Genomic DNA, 13,035 nt, shown 5'->3' with positions numbered 1-13,035 from the left:
TCTGGTTTCCGCCCTGCAGCTGGGTGTGCCCTGGGTACCAGAGCACCTCAGAAGCTGCACGGGGCCAGCACCTGGCAGGCCCAGCCCAGTGACCAGAGGACGGAGGCATGGCTGCCCACCCCTGGATCCTTTGCAGGGACACAGGACACGGCAGGGAGCTGCTGGCTGACCCTGGGCCCTGGTGTGAGTTGTGCCTGGCTCCAGCCCCAGCAGGCAGGGCACTCCATCTCTGCCCGCTGCTCAGCTCCTAACCAGAGCTCGTTAGTTCAGGGAAAGGCACTGAGTGTCTGTGTGGTTCCATGGGCTGCTTTGCTCCTCCTGCCATGAAAAACTGCGCCAGAGCCTGGCTGGGCAGGGCAGAGAGAGAAAAGCTCCCCCTCTGTCAGTGCATCCACCCCTGCACCACCAGCAGTGCGGTTCCCCCGGATGCTGCTTCTCCCGGGAGTGAATTATGGCCCTCGCAGCTCCTGCTCCGTGATTTCGCTCACATTTCAGGCCTCTCCTGCCTGAGCAATGGGGTCGGCGTGGACGAGATGTTCCTGTAAATCATCCCAGCGCCGCTCCAGCCTGACACATCAATCCCCTCTGCAAAAGGTTCCCACCTGGTCCTGGCAGTGCTGCTGAGATTGGGATGTGCCAGGAATCCTTCAGAGGCCTCTGCAGGAAGGGCTGCAGATTTATTCAGGTGTCTCTTGCAGAAAGCTGCTCCCTTTCCAGCCCTGGGGAAACTCACCTGGCTGAGGGCTGGCACTGGGCTTGGAGCTGCCCTGAGCTTGTCCTGCACTGGCTGTGAAGCAGCTGGGATCAATCAGAGAATCCCAGACTGGTTTGGGTGGAAGAGACCTTAAAGCCCATCCAGTGCCACCCCTGCCACGGGCAGGGACACCTTCCACTGTCCCAGGCTGCTCCAAGCCCCAATGTCCAACCTGGCCTTGGACACTGCCAGGGATCCAGGGGCAGCCACAGCTGCTCTGGGCACCCTGTGCCAGGGCCTGCCCACCCTCCCAAGGAACAATTCCTTCCCAATATCCCATCCAGCCCTGCCCTCTGGCACTGGGAAGCCATTCCCTGTGTCCTGTCCCTCCATGCCTTGTCCCACGTCCCTCTCCAGCTCTCCTGGAGCCCCTTTAGGCCCTGGAAGGGGCTCTGAGCTCTCCCTGGAGCCTTCTCCTCTCCAGGTGAGCACCCCCCAGCTCTCCCAGCCTGGCTCCAGAGCAGAGAGCCCAGGAAGGAGGGAGAGGTGGAAGAAAGCTGTTTTTAAGATTTATTTTATTCTCATTATCCTGCTCTGATTTTTTGGCAATAAATTCAATCAATATCCCCGGGTTCAGTCTGCTGTGCCCGTGATGGTGACCAGGGAGGGATTTCTCCCGGTGTTTATCTCAACTCATTCACCTCTCACTTTATCTTCTCTCCCCTTTCCAAGTGCAGAGGGCACTGATAAAGCAGCTTTGGTGGGCACCCAACATCCAGCTGGGGCCAGCCCACCCCAGAGATTCTTCACGTGCAGGGGGAGCCAAGGGGAGTGGGAGAAGTGCAGCAAAATCTGAATAAGGACCGAGCAGTAAAAGCTGCTCCTCCAGGGAGCTGGGCCAGGGCAGTGCTGTGCATTCCGTGGGTGTTGGCGGTGGAGTGAAGGAGGCTGGGCTGAACTGGGAATGCTGTGTGTCCCACAGGCCATCCCAGGGACCTCGGCCATGGTGATGACTTTTGGGACTACCTAAAACAGAGGCCAGACCAAATCAAGAGGATAAAAGCAGTGATATTTACTGGAGGGCCTTCAGGTACATTCAGGGCAAATGAAGCCCCCGGAGGTCACAGGTTTCCATACTTTTATAGGTTTGGTCCATTTGGATATCAGGGGTTAATCCTCCAATTACAGCTTCAGGTAATGAAGTCATTCACCCCAAGTTTGCTCTCCCAACTCACTGTTGTTTACATTTCTCGGGGCCTGAGGCAGTGAGGTGCCCTTGATTCCCAGGCCTGGAGAGGAATTGTTTTGTCTGACCAAGATGGGAGACCAGCAGCTAACAGGCTGTGTGGAGTTCAGAGGTAAACACTAAAGAATTGCAGGATATGAAAAATATATGAAAAATATAAAAGCTAAAACCTTAAGGCATCACTGGGAACCCAACATGGCCACAACCTCTCCATTTCTGCACCGGCAGCTCCCATCCCCACCTGAATGCCAAACCTCCAGGTGGACACAGGACCCAAACCGAGCCGGTTTTTGGGATGAAAAGCCCTCCCAGCACCCTTCGGTCAGAGCAGGTAGGCACATCCTGCACAGTCTGGGGTGTCTCTGCATCACAAGCACGTGTTTGTACACGGTGCCAAGGAGCGGGAGGAGCCCAGCTGAAGAATGGCTGCTCCATCCCAGGTGATGCCTGAAGATTTTTGCTTTTTATGTATTTTTCATGTATTTGTGGCTTTGTAGACCATTAATACGTGGTTATACAGCTCCTGGTATTTTTCTTACCCTTTCTCTTAGATTTTGGAGTAATAAATGAACCTTCTAACACATTCCTGAAATACTGCTTAGTCTTATTTTCAAGCAGAGGACCTACAAGAAGAACATTCCATTTTCTAATCAGAATTTGAGAAGACATAACAAGAAGTGGGCAAAGAAGCCCTGGACCAACTCCAGTGGGGCAGTACCTGGGGGACAAATTCCCTAGCCCACTGCTCTTCTAACTGGACAATGTTTGTTAGATTTGCTGATTCATTAAATTTATAAAAATTGTAGAAATGCAATACTGGGTGTGCCCATGACCAGCGGGACACCTGGAAGCTTCCGAACAAAGGTCAGCTTTTTATTTTCCTATTTTAACACTGTTGCGAGAGTTCCCCCTTTTGATCCCACCCCAGTAGGATCCAGCTGGGGTCCCCTTCCAGGTCCTGTCCCTGCTCCGAGCTCTGCGTTCCAGGGGCTCTGCTGTTCCCGGGGCAGCACGTGGTGGGGTGGGCTGCGATCCGTGTGTTATCCGTGTGTTCTCTGAGGGCTCAGCTTTGTGTTTCCCTCCAATCCAACGGTGTCTCCACTGGGATGGAGCTTGGGATGGACATTGCTGCCCAGACTTCCTCTGCCTTGAGTTTCTGGGACGTGGCTTCTCCTCCTCAGTTTGTTTGTTTGTTTGTTTGTTTGTTTTCCATTTCCTTGGGTATTTTTAAGGCTGACTCCTCCTCTCCCAAGGCCCCTGGCTGTCCTGGCAGAGGCAGCTGTTGGGCTTTGCAGGAAGGCTGCTGGAAGCACTGGCAGAGAATGAACACGGAATTTGTGACTGGGAGCAGCCGCCCTTGCAGCCCCATTCCGAGCGTCACCGAGATCTCATGGAGGAACGGGAGCATGGCAGCACCACCTGACCAGTCACAACAGCTCTGATTTCAGATCTGCAGTGCTCCCAGCAGAGTTAGCAAATGAGTTGCAGACCGGGAACTATCTGCAAATAGTTTCCAATAATGAATTGAGGTGCGAAAGCTGCAATCTGCTCCGAGACAATCTGTAAACAGAGGGAAGGAAAATTCACCAAAATAAATTATTCATTTCGGATTACTCCTCTAGCTCATGTCTTAACTTGAAAATCTCCAGGGCCTGCAGAGATTTCCAGGGATGCTCCTGCACCTCAAGCAGAGCTGTGTTGGAGCAGGCACAGGGATGTGAGACAGACCAGGGCATCCTATCAACACCCGGCCAGCTCTGCTCCCCCAGCTGATGGGGATTTGCTACCAAACACGGACCAGCTCCATGGGTGGTCCAAGGGCAGTGAAGGTAAATCTATTCCAGGCCAAAAACTGGACTCTTCCCCTCTCACTGCTGCCATCACCAGAGAGGACAAGGAGCCACCCTGGAGCAGGAACCAAAGCAGAGGCGGGATGGGGAATGGGGGAAGGAGAGCGCACGGGGGTAGGGGAGCAGGGCTGGCTGGAGGCAAATCACAGCTTCAAGCTGGACCAGACCATGTGGGACACACAGATGTGCCCACCATGGCGTGGCAGTCCTGGGCAAGGGCACAGGGGGTGCCGGGTGCTGTGTGAGGCACCAGGAGCTGTGCTCAGCCACCCTTTGGAAACCTTCCAAACAGCCCGAGGAGGAGAAACCGGCCCTGAGGAAGGAGATCCCCAAGATCAGCCTGAGGGGCACAACAGGACAAGCTGTTGCCCCAGGCAAGGGGAGCCGTGATTGGGCTCTGCCTGAGGGATGTCAGGGACTCAGTGTCCCATCCCTGCACAGCTTCCTGATGAGTCTGGGACTGGCGTGGCACTTGGCGTGGCACTTGGCATGGCACTTGGCGTGCCTTGGTGCTGGAGAAAGTGGCTAAAGAGCAGAAAAACTGCACATGGAAAAGAGAAACGTATGGAGCTGGAGGAAGGTGCAAGATGGGAAGCTGGGGTAGAGCAGTGATTACTTGTTCTGTTGTCTGCAAAGATTGGCTTGAGCTGCTCCTGGGTCCTCCTAGGCACGATCTTCAGCTGGCACAGGCCAGGTTTAAGCAGCTCTGTCCTTCTGCCCCATGGATCTCCAGGTCCCACTGTCTGGCTCTTTAGTTTTTAACCCTTTTAGTGCAGTCCCAAGTCTTCAACCTCACCATGGAAAGCAGCAGAGTGGACTGGAGCACACCCAGGAGCTTCACAGAGAGGTGTGAGGCAATATTGTCTTCTTTAGTTAGAATTAAACAAGTAAACAAAATTCTAGTGTGTGTTTTCCTGAAATTGTAATTGGGGACTGCAGGGAAGGGCAAAGTTCAGAGAAGAATTCTCCAGTCCTGATTGTGCCAAACTGGGCAGAAGATTGGAGAGCCAAAGTATTGCTCGCACTCCAAGGGGGTTTGAGACTAAACCTGACCCCAGACATCACCAGGAGAGAGCCTGCGGCAAGCTGGACTTTTTCAGACCTTTTTTTCTGCCCTGAAACTCGCTCTATATTCAGGGGAGTGCAGGAATACTCAAACAGTGAGCTCAAATCTGGTGGATTTGTCTTTGATCCAGTTTGGCAATTATTGTCCCAAACTCCCATGATCCCAGCAAATGCCAGGGTTTGGCCTTTTGGAGCTGCTGGTGTTAGAGCCCAGCTAACCCTGCTCACCAGCCACAGAATTACCGGGGCATTATTGCTGCTCTGGACCACAGAGGTTTTCCAGAGGATGTGCTGGAACTTCCAGGGCTTTACAAGAAGTGTTTCAGCTTTAAGTAACCCCAAGAAAATGCTGTCAGCACTGTTCAACCAGCTCCTAATGAAGGCTTTAGAAATATCCCTGCCAAGGCCATGCTCTGCTGGCAAAGGGCAGGGGAGCATTTGGGTGCCCAATTCCACAGGGGAAGTGGCAAATGAAAATCATAGAATTGAGTATTTTGGCAAAAAAAAACCCCACTGAGTACAGTGAGAGGGAGGTGTGGTTTTGGCAGTGGCCTGAGTCTAGATGAGCTCCTGGGATTAGGCCACCTCCTGAACCCCCTGGTCTGGTGGCCCCTCCATCATCCACCCTTCCACAGAGCAGTGCAGACACTGGAGTGACAGCTGAGAGCTGTTCCTGCAGAGTGCCCCCAGGAAAAGCGAAGTGCCCACGTAGCTTCCTAAAGCAAGTGGTTTTCAGGAAAAGACAGAAGGCTGCAGGAAAACAGAATGCAGCTCTGTGGGAAGGCTCAGCGGCCCGTGGAAACCAACTCCTCTCATTGAAAACTTGACTCTCTGCAGAGCAGCTGCTTGGTTCAGAGCCCTGGCAGGAGCACCAAGAGCTGGGAATCCAACGTCCTTGTTCCCATCTCCTGCAGGACCGGCGCTCCCGAGGCTGTGCTGGCCAGTCCATGAGGAGGGGATGGCACTCAGGACACTCAGGCCATGCTGCTCCTCCAGGGTGAATGTCATACATGTGTGGAGCTGAGATGCCACCAGGAGTGCTGGAGGATGTTGTGGGAATGACACACAAACCACATCTCCAGCAAACCCTTCCACATTCCTGAACTGGAGGAACCTCCATGAGGCTCCTGCTTGCCCTGGGGGCTGCTGTTTGTGCCACCTCTTGGCGAAGGATGTAAAATGGGCAGCACAAGGATGCTGGTTTGGGGTTTTTTTTGTTCCAGAGATCTCAAAGCCCTCAAGAGCACCTCAGGATTGCCCCCAGTGCAGGCTCAGGAGCTCAGGGAACTGGTGCAGGTGTTGCAGATGTGCCTGAGTGTGAGCTGGATTTCTGGCACTGAAGGTGCTGCTTGGACCGGTACTGACGGGGCTGCGGTGCTGCCTCGCTGAGCAACATGTCCCTGTTAGTGGGACCCCTGAAGCCATCAGAGAGTGCTGGCACCGGGGCTGTGCTCAGGTGTGAGCTTGGCTTTGAACCGTGCTGCCAAATCGGTGCCGAGCCAGCGCTGCCCATTCCTTCACAACGAAATAATCTTCTGTTTTCTGGCTGCTTGCAATTAGCCTCCTGCAGCAGATGAATAATCTGTTCTTGTTGGTTCGACAGAGACGCTTGGAAAGGGGACAAACAGCGTGTTCCGCCTCGCCCGGCAATCGCAGGCAGTGAGGGAGGAAAACACGGACACACCACTAATTCCCAGCAACAATCCCGTAGATTTAGCAGTGCTGGCACAAAGCAGGCGAGAAATGCAACAAACAGGGATTGGAGGAGCAGCAGAACTGCTGCCACCAGGCAAAGCAGCCCCCGGGCACCCGAGCGTGGCTGGAGAGAGGGGTCAGGGAGGGCAAGGGCAGCCCCTGGCCGGGCTGCTCGGAGCCGGGGGGTGCCAGCCCACGTCCCCACAACCCCCGTGGGAGAGCTGCTTTCTCGCTGTCAGAAAATCAAAGCCATTTTCAGAAGGAGAACAGATTTTGGTTGGGAGGTGAGGGAAGCAGAGGGCCAAGAATAGAAGGGAACAGTGGGTGGAATTCTGACTCCCTGCTGCATTCAAAGTAAAGTACAGGACAAGTTTCAAGGAAGCAGCGGGGCAGCCCTCGGAGGAGCTGGCAGGGACAGAGGAGCCCGGCAGGGTGCTGGGAGCCGGCCCTGCTACCCCGGGGGCCGCGGGAGGGCAGCGCTGCAGGAACATCACAAAGCGGAGCTGCACCACTGCAATTCCCTCAAGCAGGGTCCAGGGGCCCCAGTCACAGCCCCCCCACCGGGGATTTTAAGGGAGACAGGGATTTTACAGCAGGACATGATGCTGCTGGGTGGCAGCGCTGAAGGGGACTTTGAGCGTGACAGTGCTGAGCGTGAAACGGAGAGAAATCACTCAGGTCAGAGCGCTGACCACTGTCCAAACACGGCGGTTTTGGGTATTTATCTCCGTGTCCACGCACCTGGCCGGCCCTGCAGGGCCGTGCTCACACGGCCGGGCCCAAGGCGCGGCTCCGCGGCCGCGCAGCCCAACGCCATCTGTGCGGCCACGGCAGGAACTGCACCGGACCCGCGGGAACTGCACCGGACCGCCGGGAGCTGCACCGGACCCGCGGGAACTGCACCGGACCGCCGGGAACTGCACCGGACCGCCAGGAACTGCACCGCACCCGCGGGAACTGCACCGGACCGGCAGGAACTGCACCGGACCGCCGGGAGCTGCACCGGACCGCCGGGAGCTGCACCGAACCGCCAGCAGGAACTGCACCGGACCGCCGGGAGCTGCACTGGACCCGCGGGAACTGCACTGGACCGCCGGGAACTGCACCGGACCGCCGGGAGCTGCACCGAACCGCCAGCAGGAACTGCACCGGACCGCCGGGAACTGCACCGGACCGCCGGGAGCTGCACCGGACCGGCCGGGAACTGCACCGGACTGCCAGGAACTGCACCGGACCCGCGGGAACTGCACCGGACCAGCGGGAACTGCACCGGACCGCCGGGAGCTGCACCGGACCCGCGGGAACTGCACCGGACCGCCGGGAGCTGCACCGGACCGCCAGCAGGAACTGCACCGGACCGCCGGGAACTGCACCGGACCGCCGAGAGCTGCACTGGACCCGCGGGAACTGCACCGGACCGCCGGGAACTGCACCGGACCGCCGGGAGCTGCACCGGACCGCCGGCAGGAACTGCACCGGACCGGCCGGGAGCTGCACCGGACCGGCCGGGAACTGCACCGGACCCGCGGGAACTGCACCGGACCGCTGGGAGCTGCACCGGACCGCCGGGAGCTGCACCGGACTGCCGGGAGCTGCACCGGACCGGCCGGGAACTGCACCGGACCGGCCGGGAACTGCACCGGACCGCTGGGAGCTGCACCGGACCGCCGGCAGGAACTGCACCGGACCGGCCGGGAACTGCACCGGACCGCCGGGAACTGCACCGGACCGCCGGGAGCTGCACCGGACCGGCCGGGAACTGCACCGGACCGCCAGCAGGAACTGCACCGGACCCGCGGGAACTGCACCGGACCGCCGGGAGCTGCACCGGACCGCCGGGAACTGCACCGGACCGCCGGGAGCTGCACCGGACCGCCAGCAGGAACTGCACCGGACCCGCGGGAACTGCACCGGACCGCCGGGAGCTGCACCGGACCGCCGGGAACTGCACCGGACCGCCGGGAGCTGCACCGGACCGCCAGCAGGAACTGCACCGGACCGCCGGGAACTGCACCGGACCGCCGAGAGCTGCACTGGACCCGCGGGAACTGCACCGGACCGCCGGGAACTGCACCGGACCGCCGGGAGCTGCACCGGACCGGCCGGGAACTGCACCGGACCGCCGGGAGCTGCACCGGACCGCCGGCAGGAACTGCACCGGACCGGCCGGGAACTGCACCGGACCGCCGGGAGCTGCACTGGACCCGCGGGAACTGCACCGGACCGCCGGGAACTGCACCGCACCCGCGGGAACTGCACCGGACCGGCCGGGAGCTGCACCGAACCGCCAGCAGGAACTGCACCGGACCGCCGGGAGCTGCACCGGACCCGCGGGAACTGCACCGGACCCGCGGGAACTGCACCGGACCGCTGGGAGCTGCACCGGACCGGCCGGGAACTGCACCGGACCGGCCGGGAACTGCACCGGACCGCCAGGAACTGCACCGGACCCGCGGGAACTGCACCGGACCGCCGGGAGCTGCACCGGACCGCCAGCAGGAACTGCACCGGACCGCCGGGAACTGCACCGGACCGCCGGGAGCTGCACTGGACCCGCGGGAACTGCACCGGACCGCCGGGAACTGCACCGGACCGCCGGGAGCTGCACCGGACCGGCCGGGAACTGCACCGGACGGCCGGGAACTACACCGGACCGGCCGGGAACTGCTCCGGACCGCCGGGAACTGCTCCGGACCGCCGGGAACTACACCGGACCGGCTGGGAACTGCACCGGACCTCCCGGAACTGCACCGGACTGGCCGGGAACTGCTCCAGACCGCCAGGAACTGCACCGGACCGGCCGGGAACTACACCGGACTGGCCGGGAACTGCTCCGGACCGGCCGGGAACTGCACCGGACCGGCCGGGAACTACACCGGACCGGCCGGGAACTGCTCCGGACCGGCCGGGAACTGCACCAGAGCGGCCGGGAACTGCACCGGACCGGCCGGGAACTGCACCGGACCGCCAGGAACTGCACCGGACCGGCTGGGAACTGCTCCAGACCGCCAGGAACTGCACTGGACCGCCGGCAGGAACTGCACCGGACCGCCAGCAGGAACTGCACTGGACCACCGGCAGGAACTGCACCGGACCAGCCGGGAACTGCTCCGGACCGCCGGGAACTCGGGGTGGAGGGATGAGCGGAGGGCATCACTTTGTGCTCCGCTGTCATCTCTGCCCCCTCCAAGGGCAGCACTGTCAGGGCTTGGCACGAGGCTGCTCCCATGGGCTCTTTGTGTTGGTCCATGAGATTCTGGGAACATCAGGCAAAGCCAGCACAAGGCTGAGACTGCTGCAGGTGCCAGGCAAGACAGCCTTGAGCATTTCCGTGCTGCAGGAACTGCAATTTTGGCTTCTTTTCTCTGTGAGAGATTCCTGCAGGGCTGGGGGCTTTGCCCAGAGTCTGCTGGAAGTGAGAACCTTGGCTTTATTCACACAATCCCAGAATCACTGAGGTTGGAAAAGCCCTCCAAGGTCATTGATCCCCACCCTGTCCCCTGCCCAGAGCTCTGAGTGCCACATCCAGCCCTTCCTTGGACACCTCCAGGGATGGGCACTCCAAACCTCCCTGGGCAGCCCCTGCCAAGGCCTGACCTCCCTTTCCATGGGGAAATTCCTGCTGATGTCCAGCCTGACATTTTTGCTGAGCACTGCAGTGCTGGGGCTGTTTGCAGATGAGCTGGAGGCAGAGGCAGTGTGGAAGATGTGCTGCTGCCCTGGGCATCCCGGGGAGGATGGGCAGGGCTGAAGCGGCCTTTTCCCTGTGGAACGGGGCCATGGTGCTGAAGCCACATCCCAGCTCCATCTCTGCATCAGGAGTGATGCTCAGGGAGCAGAGCAGGAACAGGGTATGGAGGAGACAACCCCTGGCAGCCCCTGCAGATGGATGCTGGCATGGCAAGGACAGCAGGGATTCCTTATCCCTCCTCCTGGGGTTTCTCCCACCCCAGAGCCCAGCTGGCCCTTTGGCTAATGCCCCCCCTCCGTGCCTTTCCCACCTTTCACAGTCCTGCTCTTCCTTTCCTGACACTCCCATTTCCCCCTGGGCTGCAGTCCCAAGGACGGGGAGCCAAGGAGAACCATTACACCACGAAGGAGCCTGGCCGAGGTTCAGTCCCACCCTGCTGCAGCTCCTCCCCTGCGATTACTGCCCTCAGAACGGGCAGAGGGCAGGAAGATGGGACTGAGCAAGTGCACAGGTGTGTGTGTCTGGTTGGCCCCACCTGTGACTGTCTGAGTTCCCACCAGAGCAGCAGGAGGAGGCCCCTGGGAACGCCTCCATCTCCCACAGCTGTGCATGGACCGTGCTCAGCTCTGCTCCAACAGAGCCCTGTGGAGAGGGGCTGTGCCCTGGAAAACTGCAGCCTGGGAAGCTCTTGCACCACTGCCTGTGTGGAAGGAGTTTTGGTGTCTGGGGCTGCTCTTCCTCCAGCTCCGGAGGGTCTGTGAATCACACGGGCAACTTGATGTCACTGTAAAGCAGCAGAGAAGCCATCTCTGAAGGGCACCTTCCTGTGTGCGTGTGACAAAGTGCTCTGAAATATATAAAACATTTTCAGAGTGGGGAAGATCACTGAGAGCTTTACCAAAGCTGACTTGAGAAGCTGTTTCAAAGCATTCCGAATGGAGCTTGCAAATATCTGGCCGTGTTTGCTGTTCTCTGGGAGGAGTGGGTGGTGGGTGCCTTCTGCAGCGCTCCCGAGGAGCTGCTGGGAATATCCAAGCTGTGCAAAGCACGCTGGTGCAGCATCCCTGCGATGCCAGCAGTGTGTGTGTCACTGGAGAGGGAAGATGGGCTCCAGGAGCACAGGGAAGTCTTTAAGTCAGGCTGAGCATCCCAGCAGCCCCTCAGCCCATGGTGGAATCACTTTTTCCCCTTTCAGTTGGATGGAATATCTGATGCTCACGGCTGGGTTGGCCCCCAGACCAGGATGGTGATGCACTGGAAAATAGAAAACCAGGAGGGAACTTCGCTGTACCTCCAGTGTGGGATCTTGTGGCAGCGCCCTGGCGCTGTTGCCCTTCCCGGGGAGCTGGGACCGACCGAGGGGGTTTTCCTGTTGAACCAGGGCTGAGCTGAGCACCTGTGAAGGAGGAGTGGGATTGGGAAAGTTCCCAAAGCTGCTGACAGCTCATGTTGTCCCCTGTCCCCCCAGGGTTTCCCTGGCAGTCCTGTCCAGGTGTCTCGACTGCAGCAGGTCCTGAACTGGGCTCTGATCACTCAGGACTTTGGAGAGCCCAGCAGCATGTCCAGAACATCTCCTGGCGTGTTCCCCGCCCCACACGGGTGGTGAGCGGCCTGCCTGCCTCACAGCTCCTGGCAAACACATCTCCCCACTCACTCCTGATAACAACAGCCTGAAAAAAAGGAAAGAAAATGGATTTTCCCCCTTCCTTTTTCAGGAATTCTGGCAAGATGTCAAAATGCTCCTCTGCCACTTAGAGTGGAGAGCGTTGCCCAGCTCTTCCCCGTGCTCGTCTGCCAGGCCTGGAGCGATTGCAGAGCTTATTTTCGGCAGCTGAAGCAGCAGCAGGAGCGGGAGGGGAAGGCTGGGCTATCAGTCACCGGGAGAGGCTGCTCACTCCCACGGAGGAGTTTACAGGAGGGGCGTGAGTGCGACTGGGAGCCAGCTGCCATTAGCATTGCAGATCGGGCACTTGTTAGCTGAGTGCTTCGCCCCTGCTTTACAATTTGCTAATAATAAAGCATTTGTTCCCGGCAAACAAACGCCCAGATTTATGTCTTGCTCACAAAGGACTTCAATAGATATATTGATACCTTGTGAAGCTGCAGCGGGGAGAGGGATTGAAAAGCTGCTGTTTGCTTGACTCCATCCAGCTCCTCTATTGATGACTGGGAGGCATTTATTTCACCGAGGATAGAGCACTCCGCACTGGGAACTCTCTGTTGCCAATAGTGCCATATTTAGGGTTATTATATCACCATAAAACAGCTTTATGGGGCCGTGAATATCGGGGCACGTCGATACCCACTACTGCACCATAGCTGGGCCTTCTGCCTGCTGGGGCTGGCAGAGCCCAGGCAGCCCTGGAGCCCAGAAAGCAGGGAAGAAGAGGTTTTGGGGGAGAAATAGGCACAGGAAGAGCTCTTGGAGCTTTCACCTGCCCTGCTGCTGAGCCCAGTGAGCAGAGGCAGTGTGCAGAACTGTGCTGGCACTGGGGACTCAGTTTCCCAGCACATCGAGCCAAGGCAGGGATGCCATTGCTCTGGGAATGGCTGGCAATGTGGCAGGCACCAAAAAACAAGGGCAGGAGCTCCAGTCCTCCTCCCCAGCCGTGGCTGCAGGGTCACGGTGAGGGCCGGCGCGTGCTGTGGTGCTGCCAGGCCAGCACAGATGGGATCTGTCAGAGCAGTGTCCCCTGTCCTCCTGCTTGGCAGGAACCTTGTTCTGGAATCGTTCTCCAGAACTCCTCAGCTCCCAGGGGCAGCACAGCCTGGAGGGAAGGAGCTCAGGTGTCCA

At 58.9% G+C, this 13,035-nt stretch overlaps 1 protein-coding gene across 1 annotated transcript; it reads left to right on the top strand.

Annotated features, from left to right (window-relative positions):
* Positions 1–2,012: 2,012 nt before the first annotated feature.
* On the top strand, positions 2,013–11,847 carry LOC116453170 (collagen alpha-1(I) chain-like). Its single transcript, XM_032128331.1, has 4 exons — positions 2,013–2,052; positions 6,459–6,514; positions 7,308–9,710; positions 11,710–11,847. The coding sequence occupies exons 1-4, from the start codon at positions 2,013–2,015 to the stop codon at positions 11,845–11,847; spliced, it is 2,637 nt and encodes an 878-aa protein (XP_031984222.1).
* Positions 11,848–13,035: the final 1,188 nt, after the last annotated feature.

The sequence above is a fragment of the Corvus moneduloides genome, chromosome 18 (assembly GCF_009650955.1).
Source record: "Corvus moneduloides isolate bCorMon1 chromosome 18, bCorMon1.pri, whole genome shotgun sequence".
Classification (NCBI taxonomy): Eukaryota; Metazoa; Chordata; class Aves; order Passeriformes; family Corvidae; genus Corvus; species Corvus moneduloides.
This window is presented reverse-complemented; position numbering and strand designations above follow the sequence as displayed.